General features: G+C 38.6%; 1 protein-coding gene across 2 annotated transcripts in view; it reads right to left on the minus strand.

Annotated features, from left to right (window-relative positions):
* Itgav (integrin subunit alpha V) overlaps positions 1-13,884 on the minus strand; it is a 77,860-nt gene that overhangs the window by 7,558 nt on the left and 56,418 nt on the right. For both annotated transcript variants that reach the window (XM_028762897.1, XM_028762898.1), the window contains exons 18-26: positions 12,377-12,514; positions 10,220-10,287; positions 9,439-9,586; positions 8,832-8,924; positions 6,452-6,531; positions 5,561-5,641; positions 5,053-5,158; positions 4,359-4,517; positions 3,173-3,271 (exon numbers count right to left, since the gene is read on the minus strand). In XM_028762897.1, coding sequence (XP_028618730.1) covers positions 3,173-3,271; positions 4,359-4,517; positions 5,053-5,158; positions 5,561-5,641; positions 6,452-6,531; positions 8,832-8,924; positions 9,439-9,586; positions 10,220-10,287; positions 12,377-12,514 — 972 coding nt within the window. The remainder of the gene's footprint in view (positions 1-3,172; positions 3,272-4,358; positions 4,518-5,052; positions 5,159-5,560; positions 5,642-6,451; positions 6,532-8,831; positions 8,925-9,438; positions 9,587-10,219; positions 10,288-12,376; positions 12,515-13,884) is intronic.

Raw genomic sequence — 13,884 nt, forward strand, 5'->3', positions numbered from 1 at the left:
AATTCAGCTGTTAAAAAAATAAAATTGTGAAACTTAAAGGTAAATGAACGGAGCTAGAAAAATGAAGTAATCCTAAGTGAGATAACTCAGACACAAAAAGACATGGTATGGGGGCTGCAGAGATGGCTCAGAGGTTAAGAACACTGATTGCTCTTCCGGAGGTCCTGAGTTCAATTCTCAGCAACCACATGGTGGCTCACAATCATCAGTAATGGGATCTGACGCCCTCTTCTGGTGTGCCTGAAGACAGCTACAGTGTGCTCATATAAACAAAATAAATAAATGAATAAATATTAAAAAAAAAAAGGCATGGTACCTGCTTTTACTGAGTCAAACCAAGTTAGCAAATGACAGATTTCAGAAGAGACTTGTTTTATGTCTCACTCAATGTGGGCCATCAGAAGAGAAACCAAAAAGACAAGTATTGTATGCCCTCCATCCCCTTTGGTTGAGACAGGCTTTCTCTGTGTAAACCTGGCAGTCCTGGTACTCCGTTTGTAGACCAGGCTGGCCTCAAACTCAGGGAACTGCCTGCCTCTGCCTGCTGAGATTAAAGGCATGCAGCACCATTGCCTGGCTCATATTTTCTTTTATATGTGGATGTTAGCTTTTAAGCTTTCTAAACATATGCTACAATCTGAATAAACAGAGAGGTTAGGTACCTAGTAAGGTACGGGGGTGGGGAGAGCGAGATGATCTCTCAGACAAGCAGACATAGCATGTGGTGTTATGGAGTGATAAAAGGAAATCTAGAATAGAAGATGGGAGAGTGGGTAAAGCAGGGAACACAGGGAGGACAACTAACACTAGAGGAAAAGATATATGAAAACCTATTACTGTAGCAGCTTCCTGAAGGGACTTTAAATGGAGTCATCAAATAACGGGAAGAGAACGCTCCAGCTAGACTACTGTAAGTCACCAAGTCAAGTCCCCACTGCTGGAGATGGGTTACATCTTCTTTAGTCACTGGACAAAGGAGCCCCACGGAAATCCCCCAACATGACAGGATATTGCCAAGGCTATTGGTTGTTCTCCACAACCTAATGGTAAAGTCCTATTGCTGAGAACACTCATTTATGTCATCTAATATGGAAAAGTCTGTGCCTAACTAGAAGTTTCATGCCTACTGACTATCCTTCATGGGACTGGAAAGGTACCCTGCATGCTACTGGTGGAAAAATGTAATCATCAGTATCACCCAGCTACAAACCCTGTGGCCTACTACAATGACTTGTCAACAAGACAGACTGGTGTAAATGTTATGTGAGTAACCTATAGCTGTTTAAAAATTACGTTTAAGGCCCACTCCATAGGACGAGACCCACATCTGACACTACAAATGTGGCCAAGAGCCTGAGATTAAATAAGATAGGTCATGGGACAAAGGGAAAACCTAGTACTATTATTCTGTTAAAAGAATAAAAGACTAAATAATAAGAGAATAATAAAAGAATATACCAGTACAAGGAGTCCTGGTAACATACTATTATACCCATAGATCAATGCCTAATTTTTATGGATATTTTATTTTTAGTTATGTGTACCTAGGTAGGAGTGTATGAACACGAATGCAAGTGTCCTCTGAAACCAGAAGTGTTGGTCCCTGTGGAACTGTTGTTACAGTTGTGAGCTGCCTGCTGTGGGTGCAGGGGACCAAACTCAGGCCCTCTAGAAGAACAGCTGGAGGTCTAACCACTGAGCTATCTTACCAGCCACCTGTGATTTTTCTGAGTCAACTCAGAAACTCCTGTAGTGACCTGCCAATGACCCACACATGAAAGAACCCCTACAGGTTCTGTGGTAAACAGACACTAGAGGAGATAAAGGCATAAAGCCAGAGGCCAAGGATGGTAAAAGTCAACAGAAAGTGGTGTGGGTCACACTGTGAAAGAATGGAGTTGGAAGGATTAGAATGAGGTGTTCTACAAAGTAGATGGGGATGGAACTTACTGGAATGTAGGATGTAGGAGCTGAGAGACAAAAAGGATTTGTATGAAGACAGAGAATGGAGTTTGTATTCACTACATGTGGATCAGTGTGGAAAGAAATGCTGGGAAAATTGGACAACGTATTTTTAGATTTGTTATTTTCTGATAGGCATTTAAGAGAAATTTTTTTTTCATCAGAGTAAAAATACAGAGTATTTATTCATTTCTTCCCACTAGAGGAACATGCTGTTCTTAGACGAATGAATCATCAGTTGTCAGGAGTTGCTTTTGGAGAATGATCAATGAACTCCTTTTCAGGGGTTGGATATTGGAACCAGGGTCCATCACCCCAGAGAACACATCAGTCTTTGACCTATTGCCTGGACTTTCTATGATGGACCTGAAAAGAACTATGAAAAAACCCTGGCTATCTTCCAGATTGAATCTGAAAAGACCAACTTACGGTTAAAGAGAAATTCTAACCAGTTAAGGAGCCTGAAGTTCAGTGTAGGGATAAACATCTAAAAACTGAGACTGAGGGGAGTAGAGGCAGCAGATGGAGAAACAGAAGAGAATAATGCCCTGTTGTGGTGATAGGAAAGAAAATTCAGTATTTGAACAATAAGCCTTTGACCCCAGGACTCAGTTATATAGAAACAGTGGGTATGGGATGGGAAGATGGCTTCGCAGGTAAAGGTTCTCACTGTCAAGTCAGGAGACCAACGTGTTAGAAGCAAAGAAGTCATTTCCACAAGCTGTCCTCTGACCTTTACAGGTATACCCCAGCATGTATGTGCCACAAACAAAGAAAAATGATAGCGTAATTAAATAAAAAAGGGTTTTAAAAAAATAGTGACTGCTAACAATGCATTTCTATCAAACAGTACAGACGCTGAATAACCTGACATGATTAAAGTCTAATCATTGAACTAATTACTCCCTTCATACGTTTTCATCACTGGGCCTCTTGTGTTTCTCCTGTAAAATGCCAGTGAAGTGTCAAAGAGGAAGATGGGATCAAAAATGTCCAGCTGGAAGAGCAGTCGAGGCAGGCAGAACACAAAATGCTTTTATTAAGCAGTATATGGAATGGATCAGATGAGAACTGTCATTAGTGTAACTAGGAAGAAGATCAAGAGAACTGAAGATCTTTTAAGCAGTGCTGCTGAGATGTTGTTTGTCAAGTGTCCTGTAATCGTGTATTTTTAGATGCTTATTCTTTGTGCACTGAAGATGGCACTTACCAAAGTGTGAACATCTCCCTCACTGAGGGCAAGATCCCGCTTGGTGATGAGATGATTCCTTTCTCCTTGCCCAGACGCTGTGTCATTCTTTTCTGGTGTCTGCAAAGATGAGACATGGATTATACTGTAAAATGGTGGTTAAATGATAACAGAAAAACATCTGACATTGACATTTGGACATTAATACTTAGATATGATTAGCATACACTCTATGAAAATGTGGAATGACAGAAAATTCACCACATAATAGTGAACAGGAAAGACAGAAAGTAAAAGATCAACGTCATTAATTAATTACCCTACAAATGTTAGCTTTCCTTAACCACCTCTTCTCCCGGCATCCCTGGCAAGAAACTGATACCCGCTGAAAGAGTCTGATGTTCCACAGCATGTCTACAGTGAGTGTCAGTTAGGAGGCTTGAGTCTGATTTGTTTTGGGTTTTGATAACAGAGTATTACTATATAGCCCAGATTGGCCTTGAACACAACCGATAACATCAAACTTATTATGAGATTACAGGCATGTGCCATCAAGCCTGGCTTATTATTTGTTTTCTGAACTTTCCTTAGACTGTATATGATGTAATCTTTTTGTTTTGTTGATTTTCTGAGATAGGGTCTCACTGTATAGCCTTGGCTGTCCTGTAACTTGTAGACCAGACTGGCTTCAAATTCAGAAATCTACCTGCTTCTGCCTTCTGAATGCTGGGATTAAAGGCATGTGCCATCCTTGCCCAGACTGATATAATGTTTTTAGGTAAATATATATTGTAGAACAAAGATCACTATCACCAAAAATATAAAATCATATAAAATGATACTTTCCTAGACTCTGTAAATCAAGTTACACATAAGATGGTCTGTCTTATTCTAAAAACATAAATTTTGACAACAAAATAGCTTTAAGTATAGTATTATACATTTGATAAACTTATAATTGCAGTGGGCCATGGTCAAGAATATCTCCTGAGGGTTACTGAACATTCATAAACATAAGGTTCACAAGGATTTCATAGAATTAATTCTTACCTATCACATAAACAGGCTAATTTTTAGTGTACTGGTTGTGAACTAAAATACTTTTTGTAGAGTACATAGTTGTTTTTATTTCCTATGTTTCATTTATACATTCAAGAAGAAAGAAAATAAAAGGCATGATAGCATAGGTCTACTTAAAGCACACTACCTTAATTCTCAAAGGGTTGATCTCTGTATCTGCCGTACAGTTCATTGGCCCATCAATGTCGTAATGAAGAATGTACAACAAAGTGTTGTTGTTGTATTTGTAAGGCCACTGGAGATTTAGGATTGCTTTGCTGAATGAGCTTGGACCATTGTTTCTCAGCTGATAAGGAAAAGAAAATGTAAGCATCTTGGACAATAATTAGTTCTACAATCCTTGCCCAAGGTTAGCACTAGAAATCCTATCAAAAACTGGGATCTGAACAGCAGCAGTTGCTACCGATAGACTACAAACAGGACCATGATACACACAGGTCAAACAATGCTTCTCTCTCAACAGAAAGATCTCCCAGGGTGAAAATGAAAACTGTTAAAGAGTTACTGAATCCTGACTTAATAGCCTTTGTAGAAACAATAAAATTTTTCCTAATTATAGACATTTCCAATTTTTAGTCAGAACTTTAAAATGTCATGGAGCACACACAGAACTTTTTTTTTCTTTTACTCAGAGTTGATTTTGTGTTCTTTAAACACAAAGATATTTGTCTATAAAATGAACTTACAAATAGTACTTCTGGTACATGTTACGCTATGCAAACTCCAAGTAAAAATTATATAGGATTGGTTTTAAAAGAAATATAGACTCTCTCCCCGTTGATCCCTTCACTAGCTTCCTATTAGGTCCGATGACTGCAAACCTCATAGATGTGCTGAACAACAGGCCCAACGTCCTCTTCAGTCTCAGGGTTTTCCTTGTACTCCCAATTTGGAATTGGAAGAAAGATATGATCTGGACTTGAAACTCTAAACAATGACCAAAGAAAACCTATCATGAATATCGAACAGCACAGTCAGTTCATTTTCCTAAATATTCTACATTCAACTGAATAAAATTAGAGCTAATTTTGAGAAGCCTTAAAGGAAAAGCTTACGAATAAATATATACATAAAAGCCACTGTTGTTAAATCAGCATGCAACAGATGAACCAGTAAGCAATTGCTGTGAAGGTTCAATCAACATACTTTAAGATTTCTATTACCATGCCTTTTCAAAAGAGCACCAGATAGATACTAGGGACTCTGAAGCACATTCAGGGCCTTATATCTACACAGCTGGGTGACTGCCCGAAGGAAGTCAGAGTCCAGCAGCCACAGTGCAGAAGCAAGCACAACAATGAGAATACTCAGCTTGAGATGCACACTTACCCTCTTATCTCCACAGCAGCCAAAACAGCAAGGTCAACCTTGTAAGATACAACTGGGCTTACATTGTCAAAAGAATTAGAGCTGAAAAGTGAAGGAAAAGAAAAGAAACATGTTTGGGACTGAAATGGGCATGTTTATGATCAAAGCTATGAAAGGGAAAACTCAGGGAACTAAAACTAAACAATTCAAAGCAGAATAGAAACTGAAGCCCTACCAATCAACCAATTATTTTAATTACCATTAATTCGGCTGAAGCCCTACTTATCAACCAATTAATTCAAAGATGAAGAAAGTTTTGTTTTTTAATGTTTAGTTTTGTTTCATAAACTCAAATTTACAGTAAAATTATTTGTATGACTAAATACCAATTTAAGAATTCTATAATTCGGGGATGGAGAGGTGGCTCAGGGGTTAACAGCACTGACTGATCTTCTAAAGACTTGGGATTCCATTCTCAGCATCCACATGGAGTTACACATGGCAACTCCCAACTGTCTGTAGCTCCTGTTCCAGAGGATCCGACACCTTCACACAGATATACATGCAGGCAAAATACCAATGTACTAAAAATATTAAAAAATAAGCCGGGCGGTGGTGGCGCATGCCTTTAATCCCAGCACTTGGGAGGCAGAGGCAGGTGGATTTCTGAGTTCGAGGCCAGCCGGGTCTACAGAGTGAGTTCCAGGACAGCCAGGACTATACAGAGAAACCATGTCTCGAAAAAACCAAAAATAAATAAATAAATAAATAAATAAATAAATAAATAAATAAATTTGTGAAAAATCCTATAATGCAGGCTTAATCTACATTATTCCATCCTTAAAGAGTGGTATGTAATATATTTACAAGAAAAAAAAATGGTTATTTTATCCTAATGGAGTGTTTTCATACCTCTGGATTTTCAAGTCAAACTTCACAGACGTATCCATCTCTGATTGCTGGTGCACACTGAAACGAAGGCCAGCGAGCAGCTGAGAGGGGAAGAGATAACAATGCAGTCAGTGTCTTCTTTAAATTAGAAATGTCAAACTTGTCATCCAAATAAAGAAGTGGGCTCTAAAATACACTTTCATGAGTTTATTGTAAAACTGAACAAAATAATTACATCTGATTTTCCACTGAAGTCATAATGGAGGCTATAATTAGCAACATAATTAATAATAATTATCAATAATTATCAATAATAGCCACAATTATCAATTATAACCATACCTCCCTACGATATTAACTGTCTTTCTAAAAGTTATAATGTTTGTTGTTCCAGTGAAAACACTCCAAAATTGAGTATAAGACTTGATAGAGGAAGCTGACAACTGACTTGAGTTAGGAACCTAGACAGGAAACACTGGGAGGTGTTTTGTTTTGTTTTGTTTTGTTTTAAGGTTTATTTATTTATATGACTACACTGTAGCTATCTTCAGACACACCAGAAGAGAATATCAGATCCCATTACAGATGGTTGTGAGCCACCTTGTGGTTGCTGGGAATTTAACTCAGGACCTCTGGAAGAATCATCTTATTCCCTGAGCCATCTCTCCAGCCCGACACTGGAGGGTTTTTAAGAGTACAGAGTTAAAGAAGTCAAACAGGAAGCAGAATCTCCCTCTCTTAGTTCCCTTCCCTCAGGACAACCTAAGCCCCAAGTCAGAAAACTGATTTTAAAGAAAACAACTGAACTACATGTATAAGATAGCAGGCTTCTTCGGGTTCACATAACTGCATGCAAAATAAACACCTCTGTGAGAATTCACTCACATTACAAAGTCTGGAGTTGGCCACTTAGAAAAGCCAGGAACTGCCAGACATGGCAGCACACACCTTTAGGCCCAGCCCTCGGGAGACAGAGACCAACAGATCTGGTCTACAAAGCAAGTTCCAGGACAGTCAGGGCACACAGAAAAACGCTGTCTTGAAAACCGAAAAGGGGGGGGGGGGGGGAGAGAGAAAGCGAGACAGAGAGAGAAACAGAGACAGAGAGACAAAGACAGAGAGACAGAGACAGAGAGACAGAGAGAAAAGGAAAGCCAGGAACTAAAGGAACCATAAGCTAGAAAACCAGGGAAGAGAAAACACAATGCTTGTCTCTAGGAAATGTCTATCCAGAATAATGGCTGCCTGCAGAAGCACACTTAAGAAGCATGCAGTGTTTAGGCCATGGCAACAATGTGCACATAACTAACATTGGGTGCCTCACCATGAATCGACTTGGAAATCATCACATGGACAGCCATGTTTTCCTCAATATCAGTAATAACAATACTGTTTCCTTTCTAGAGGGCTTGGGAAGAGCCTCCTTGGGAGCCTGACTTCATGCTCTAAAGCTCTGTGCTCCCCATCAGAAGGGGAGCCTGATCCAACTAAGTTTCCTAGAAAATAGACTTCAAGTTAATAAAATAACACAGCTTATTTAACAGTGACAGGCCTTTGTGTTTGCCAGCATGGGTTTTAAGGCTCCACAGACACCCTGGCACAAACACTAAAATGATCATTTTAGGCCTCAGTGTAAATTGTGTTCTTGTCTATTTTCTGCTTACTATTTAAGGCGCTGTGAAGAGAAGTTTATGGAAGTGCATACAGCCCCACCTATAATTTTAGAATCCTAGTTAAAGCAAACAGAGCTCTACTAATTATTAAACTCTAAATCAAAACTAGTTTAATGATACTACTTTGAGGGCAAGTGACATGGCTCCATGGGTAAAGGCACTTGTTATCTGACCGGATGACCTGAGTTCAGTTCCCAGGTCTTACATGGTGGAAGGAGAGAATCAACTTCCAAAAGTCGTCCTCTGACTGCCCCATAGCATGTGGTCACCTACATGCATATGTAGCCATAATGCACAGGCGCGTGCGCTCGCACACACACACACACAAAATAAATAAATAAATAAATAAATAAATAAATAAAATTTTTAAATAAAAAAGTATATAAAATAAAGACACGACCTAGAGCTGCTGTGGTGTACACAGCAGCCTTGTAATGCAGCACTTAGGGACAAAGGCAGGAAGAACTTGAGTTTGTGGCTATGCTGAGCTTACATATGAAGATCCTATGTTTAAAACACAAGCAAACAAAACACAACTAAGTACGTAGCTCAGCAGTAGGGCATTTTCCAAGCATGTGCAAGGTCCTGGCACTCAAAAACAAACAGCAATAACAAAAGAAAGCCCAACGTAGTTTGAAGTTACTATAAACAAACCTAGACGGGAAAATACCATAGTAGTCTATTTATAGAGGAAAACAATCCATTGACTTAAAATTAAAATGCCTTACTTGAGTTCCAGCCTTCATCGGGTTTCCAAGGTCGCACACCACCTGCCGGGTTTGGTTTTCTGTCTTAAATGCGCAGGACAGTCTTGCTAAGGCCTTTGATAGACAAGAAAGAAAACAAGAGAGGAGTTGAGATGTAAAAAGAAAATTAATAGTGGACTTAAGTGGAAACTACAAAGTCCCTACCCAATATCCTATAGGTATTTTAATTCCTCTTTTTATGAAGCAAACAAATCTATTTGAGTAAATAGAGAAAGAAGTCAGAGCTGTGAACCACTGCTGCATGTTAAATGTAAAAGTGTTGGGCAGACCCATGGAGGACTTAGATTCTGGTCGCAGTGCATCTGACTAGCAATGTGATTGGCAGCCTTAGAGAATATATCTAGCTGACCTTATTTTTCAGATGCGTGGCTGGCAAACCTAATAATTCTACAATAATATATTATGCGAAGCATGAGGGCTGAAAGGGATTATGTAAGATACTCACTCTACTGTCTAGCAAGTTAGTCTTAGAATGGCTAAGCTTGGCCTTCACTAAATACAGACTACCTCATTAATGTTAATAAGAGCTGGGAGTGCGCTGTGATTCTCAAAGAGACAGCTTGCTTACCTCGTTGTTTCGGACAACCCCGATGAAGTCAGCCTGCGGTGGGATGGACACGATGAGCTCGGCTTCGTAGGCTCCTTCCCCTTGATTCTGCGCCTTCACAGTCAGCGTCAGAGGGTTGTCGTCCCCAATATAGATCTTCTTCTGATCACTGGAAGTTAATTCAAATCCAACAGTGAAAAGAGACTCCATGGGAAGGGAGCGTGTCAGAGAAACAGGAGATAAGTCACGTGGCTGACAGTCTTCACTGTCTAGGGATAGGTCAACGGTTCTCCATAGCTCAACAGAAGACAGAAAACAGCGTACTGGGTACAACTCCAGTGTTCCACACTGTGTGACAGAACGGTGATGGCTGTCATAGACCACGGCTGTGTACACATACTGCCAAAGTCACATTACATCTGTGCATGTACTTCTAATTCCTTGATGGCCTTGCTAAAAAGATGAATAATTCTTCTGCCACAATTCTCACAACAGTCTTGTCAAGTGGTAAGGACAGTCCTCAGCTCAGAGCTTGTCCACAATGAAGTGTATCTAGGCAATTAGTAGGACTCATGGCACAACCAAAGCTGACGGTCAAAACCTGCCAGGCCAGGCCCCTAGTCAAAATACACTGGGTATTTTTTAACCACTGTATTAATTGCTTTATTGTGAAGAAAATTGTGAATGTATATGTACGTATGCTTATAATTCTCCTTATAAACATTAGCATCTTGAATAGAAAAGTGTTTTTCCATTTAAATTTCTTACCTTTTTTATATGTACCATTTAGAGTGAAACTTACCTATCTACAGAAACTTCCAGTTTAGGTTTGCAGACATTGTCTTCGCCACAGTCGAGTAGAATATGAGCCTTAAAGAAAAACATTTTATTATTTTTGATATGGATCCTGGAAACTAATCTCTAAACATGTCAGTGTGGTTAATCAAGAATAAGAGAAAAAAATAGAGTGAAATATAATTACTTAGAACTTTGTATTTCTCAAATTAGCTGTTAGCATTTTGGAATAAAGTCTAATACAAGAAACGAGGGATCCTTTTAAATGTGCTCATGGCTAACCTATATGAGCAGTGACAAGATGAACAGAGCTCCTGGTTAAGACACTGGTCTCTGCTGCTATCACAGAAACTGGCTGCAAACATTAAGGAGGGAAAAAATGGCCAAAATGAGTCCAGCATGTACAAAATATTAGGAAAGAAGCTTTAAAAAAAAAAGACAAAACAAATAAAAATCAATCAATCAATTAGCTAGTTAATTAAACCAGAAGAAAACAGCAAAAAAAAAAAATCTAAACTTGCTTTTTCTGGCTCTGGCCAAGGAAATGTGCCATGAGGAACATGTAGGAATACCCTCAAAAGAGAAACAATGCAAGAAAAGAGATGTTGATAGAATACATAGAAGGAACAAAAACATAAAGAAAAAAAAAGAAAGTAAAGACAAGGTCTTATTTGTTGCTATTTTAGTGAGAGCTTATCTCAAAAAAAAATAGTAACAATAATGATAAAGATTTCTAAAGTAATTTTAAAACTACAAAGAAAAAATAGTCATAGCCCATACATCAAAACCCATACAATATGGAACAGGTAAAAAGTTCTAAAGAAAGTACTACATTGAAGCACACATACTAAGAAGCTCAGATATAGCATTAATTAATTAGCTAATTAATTAATTAATCGGTACAGCATCCATCCATCCCCAATAACAACTCTGAACACAGAGCTATATTCACAAGTCCTTTGCTAGTGGATGGTAAAAAAAAATGGCAGATACACTAAATTATCAAGGCACAAAACAAAATATAATGTTTGTTAAAATACATAAACTACATATAAACTTTTAAAAATACTTCAATTTGCCTTTTACTTTGTCATAGCACACTTCTCGAATTATACCCCCAGAAATAAACACTGCTCGTGCGATCTTACAAAGGAAGTCAAAGACGAACTGACAACCAAGTTTATGCTAATGAACTGAGAGACCAAGCCCTGTGGACATGTAGTGAAATTCAAGGAAGATACAGAAAACAGTATTTAAAGAGAGATATTGTGCAAAGGGTTTTGTAAAATTACCAAGCTGTATGAAAGTCTGTGTTGCCTTATGAAAAGCATTACTCGTGGTGAGCCCGGAGCTCTGAGTGGATGTGTCACGAGCAGATGAAGTCCTGAGTGAAAGCATACTGTCTGATGTGTGCAAAGCAGTGTGAAAGACTGATGCATCAGACCCATAGGAATGGCAAATTCCCCATACAGTGCAGGCTCAGAACTGGTAACGCTTTCCTCTGGTCTCAGTGCAAATATTGACAGAGTGTGCAAAACCTAGCGATTGCACCTTCTTCCTCCCAGATATCTACATGCTGAGACTCCTCACCCACAGAGACCGCCTACAAGACTAGCTAACCCTTTCCCCTGAGTTGTACACAATAAACACACTAAGGTTCCCAGATGCTGTGTGATAGTTGGTACTACTCCATCAGTGTGCACATAACCCACCTGACCCCAGCTTTTCAGTACATATATGTCTGTCTTTTATTCCCCCACCACCCCCAATCTGGTTTCCAGGACTGAACTTGGCAATTATTTATATACAATATATACATAAACTGTGTGTGTGTGTGTGTGTGTGTGTGTGTATCACAAAATGTACACCCAAGATGTAAGTACTAAAAATTGCATGTAAATAAACTGGTCTTTTGTTATTTTCCATAGATCATTTTACTATTATCTGTATATAAAATGTGGTCCAGTCTTTCAATGCATATAACTACTGGATATGTATAAAGATCTCAGACCTAAATATTCTGATTCTTTCCCCCTCTGATTTCTTAATTAAACACCCACCAACACTGTAAAAACAATCCCTTATGATACTTAAGAACACAAACTGTAAAGCCTTAACAAAAGATCAAAGGACGAGGTAAGAAATAACTTGGGGCTTGTATTACCTGCCGACTGACATTGGCAGGAGTGAACTGGTTCAGGATGGGCTGCAAGCCTGTGGCATCAGCAGCCGTTTTCTGGTCCAACCGATACTCCATAAAAATGGTGATGGGAGTGAGCTTGTCTCTAAATTCAGATTCATCCTGAAACAAAAGAGCTTCAGGTTAAAGGCGGCATTGACCTGAACTATTCGGAGAAATCCACAGCCAGGAAAACCACAAAAGCACCTGAATTCATCACAGAACCTTCAATTCTAACATCTGAAAAACTGTAGTATGCATAAAGTAAAACTCACAGCATTGTGCAGTAAGAACTATTTATCAGGTTTAGTTTTATAATGTAACATCTGACTCACCAAAACAAACACAAAAACCTACGAAGTGCGATACTTGTGAACCAAAGCTCTCTGAAGAAACCATATGTATTTAATACTCTGCTAAGAGTTGAGCTCTGCCAGCTGTGCCCAGATGTAATATTTCAGATAATGAACCAGAGTTGTTATAGAATATTATTAATCCTTTTTAATAACTCTTAGCTATAAATCTCTGCATCTGACTTACTTTTGCCATTGCTAGCTGAAACTATTGGAATCCATCAGAAAACCTGGTGGATCTCTCACCTCCAGTAACCAAAGAATGGGATAAAGATCTGAATCCTGTAGAAGATGATAAAGATGACATCTGAACCTTACAGACGAGATTCCACTCTTTTCTAGACCACCAACCTCCCTTTGTCCTGTGTCTGTAAAAACATACACACAGCCTAGAGATTACTTCAAAAGATTACTTCAAAAGATTACTTCGAAGATTACTTGTGGTTTCCCAGTTTGTTTTTGCTACTACAAAATTTTGTTGCACTAATGATTCTTAAAGAGTCACAAAATTCACCACTTCTTATTTATTTTTCCAAAACCTTCATAAGAACTAAAAGGTCATCAACAACGAATGAGCTTCTACCCATCACACATGGACTAGTTAACAAGCAGGCTTGGATTCAATTTAAACTTGGATTTGTTCACAGTCATGACTGCCTCTTAAATAAATCCTCAATGCCTCATCAGATCACAGTTTTTTTCTGCAGCTACATAAGATGGTCTTGCTTTTTTTTTTCCTTCTTTATTCATGTAAAAAGTCCTCCTTATAAATTCTCAATGTTAGTCCAGCCTGCAATGAATTCATCTTGGTCTACTTATTGATTTCGTAACTTGACATATATCAAGCTTCGTAGAACATTAGAAATTTTCCAGTTTTACTATTCTCAGAAATGGCTCATTCCTAATTTATAATATTGCATTAAAAGTCATCTAGGCCTTATGCTCCTTTCTGTAAAGTTTTTTTTTTTTTTTAAGACGGGGACTTGGGATGTGGAGGCAGGAGGATCATGAATCCAAGGTCCTCTTCTTCAGCTACAAAGCAAAACTTAAGGCCAACCTAGACAACAGGTGACACTGCCTCAAAAACAAACAAAACCAATTTTTCTTGCCTTTCCTTTTTTTTTTTTTTTTTTTTTTTTT

Source organism: Grammomys surdaster, unplaced genomic scaffold, assembly GCF_004785775.1.
Source record: "Grammomys surdaster isolate TR1022 unplaced genomic scaffold, NIH_TR_1.0 136, whole genome shotgun sequence".
NCBI lineage: Eukaryota > Metazoa > Chordata > Mammalia > Rodentia > Muridae > Grammomys > Grammomys surdaster.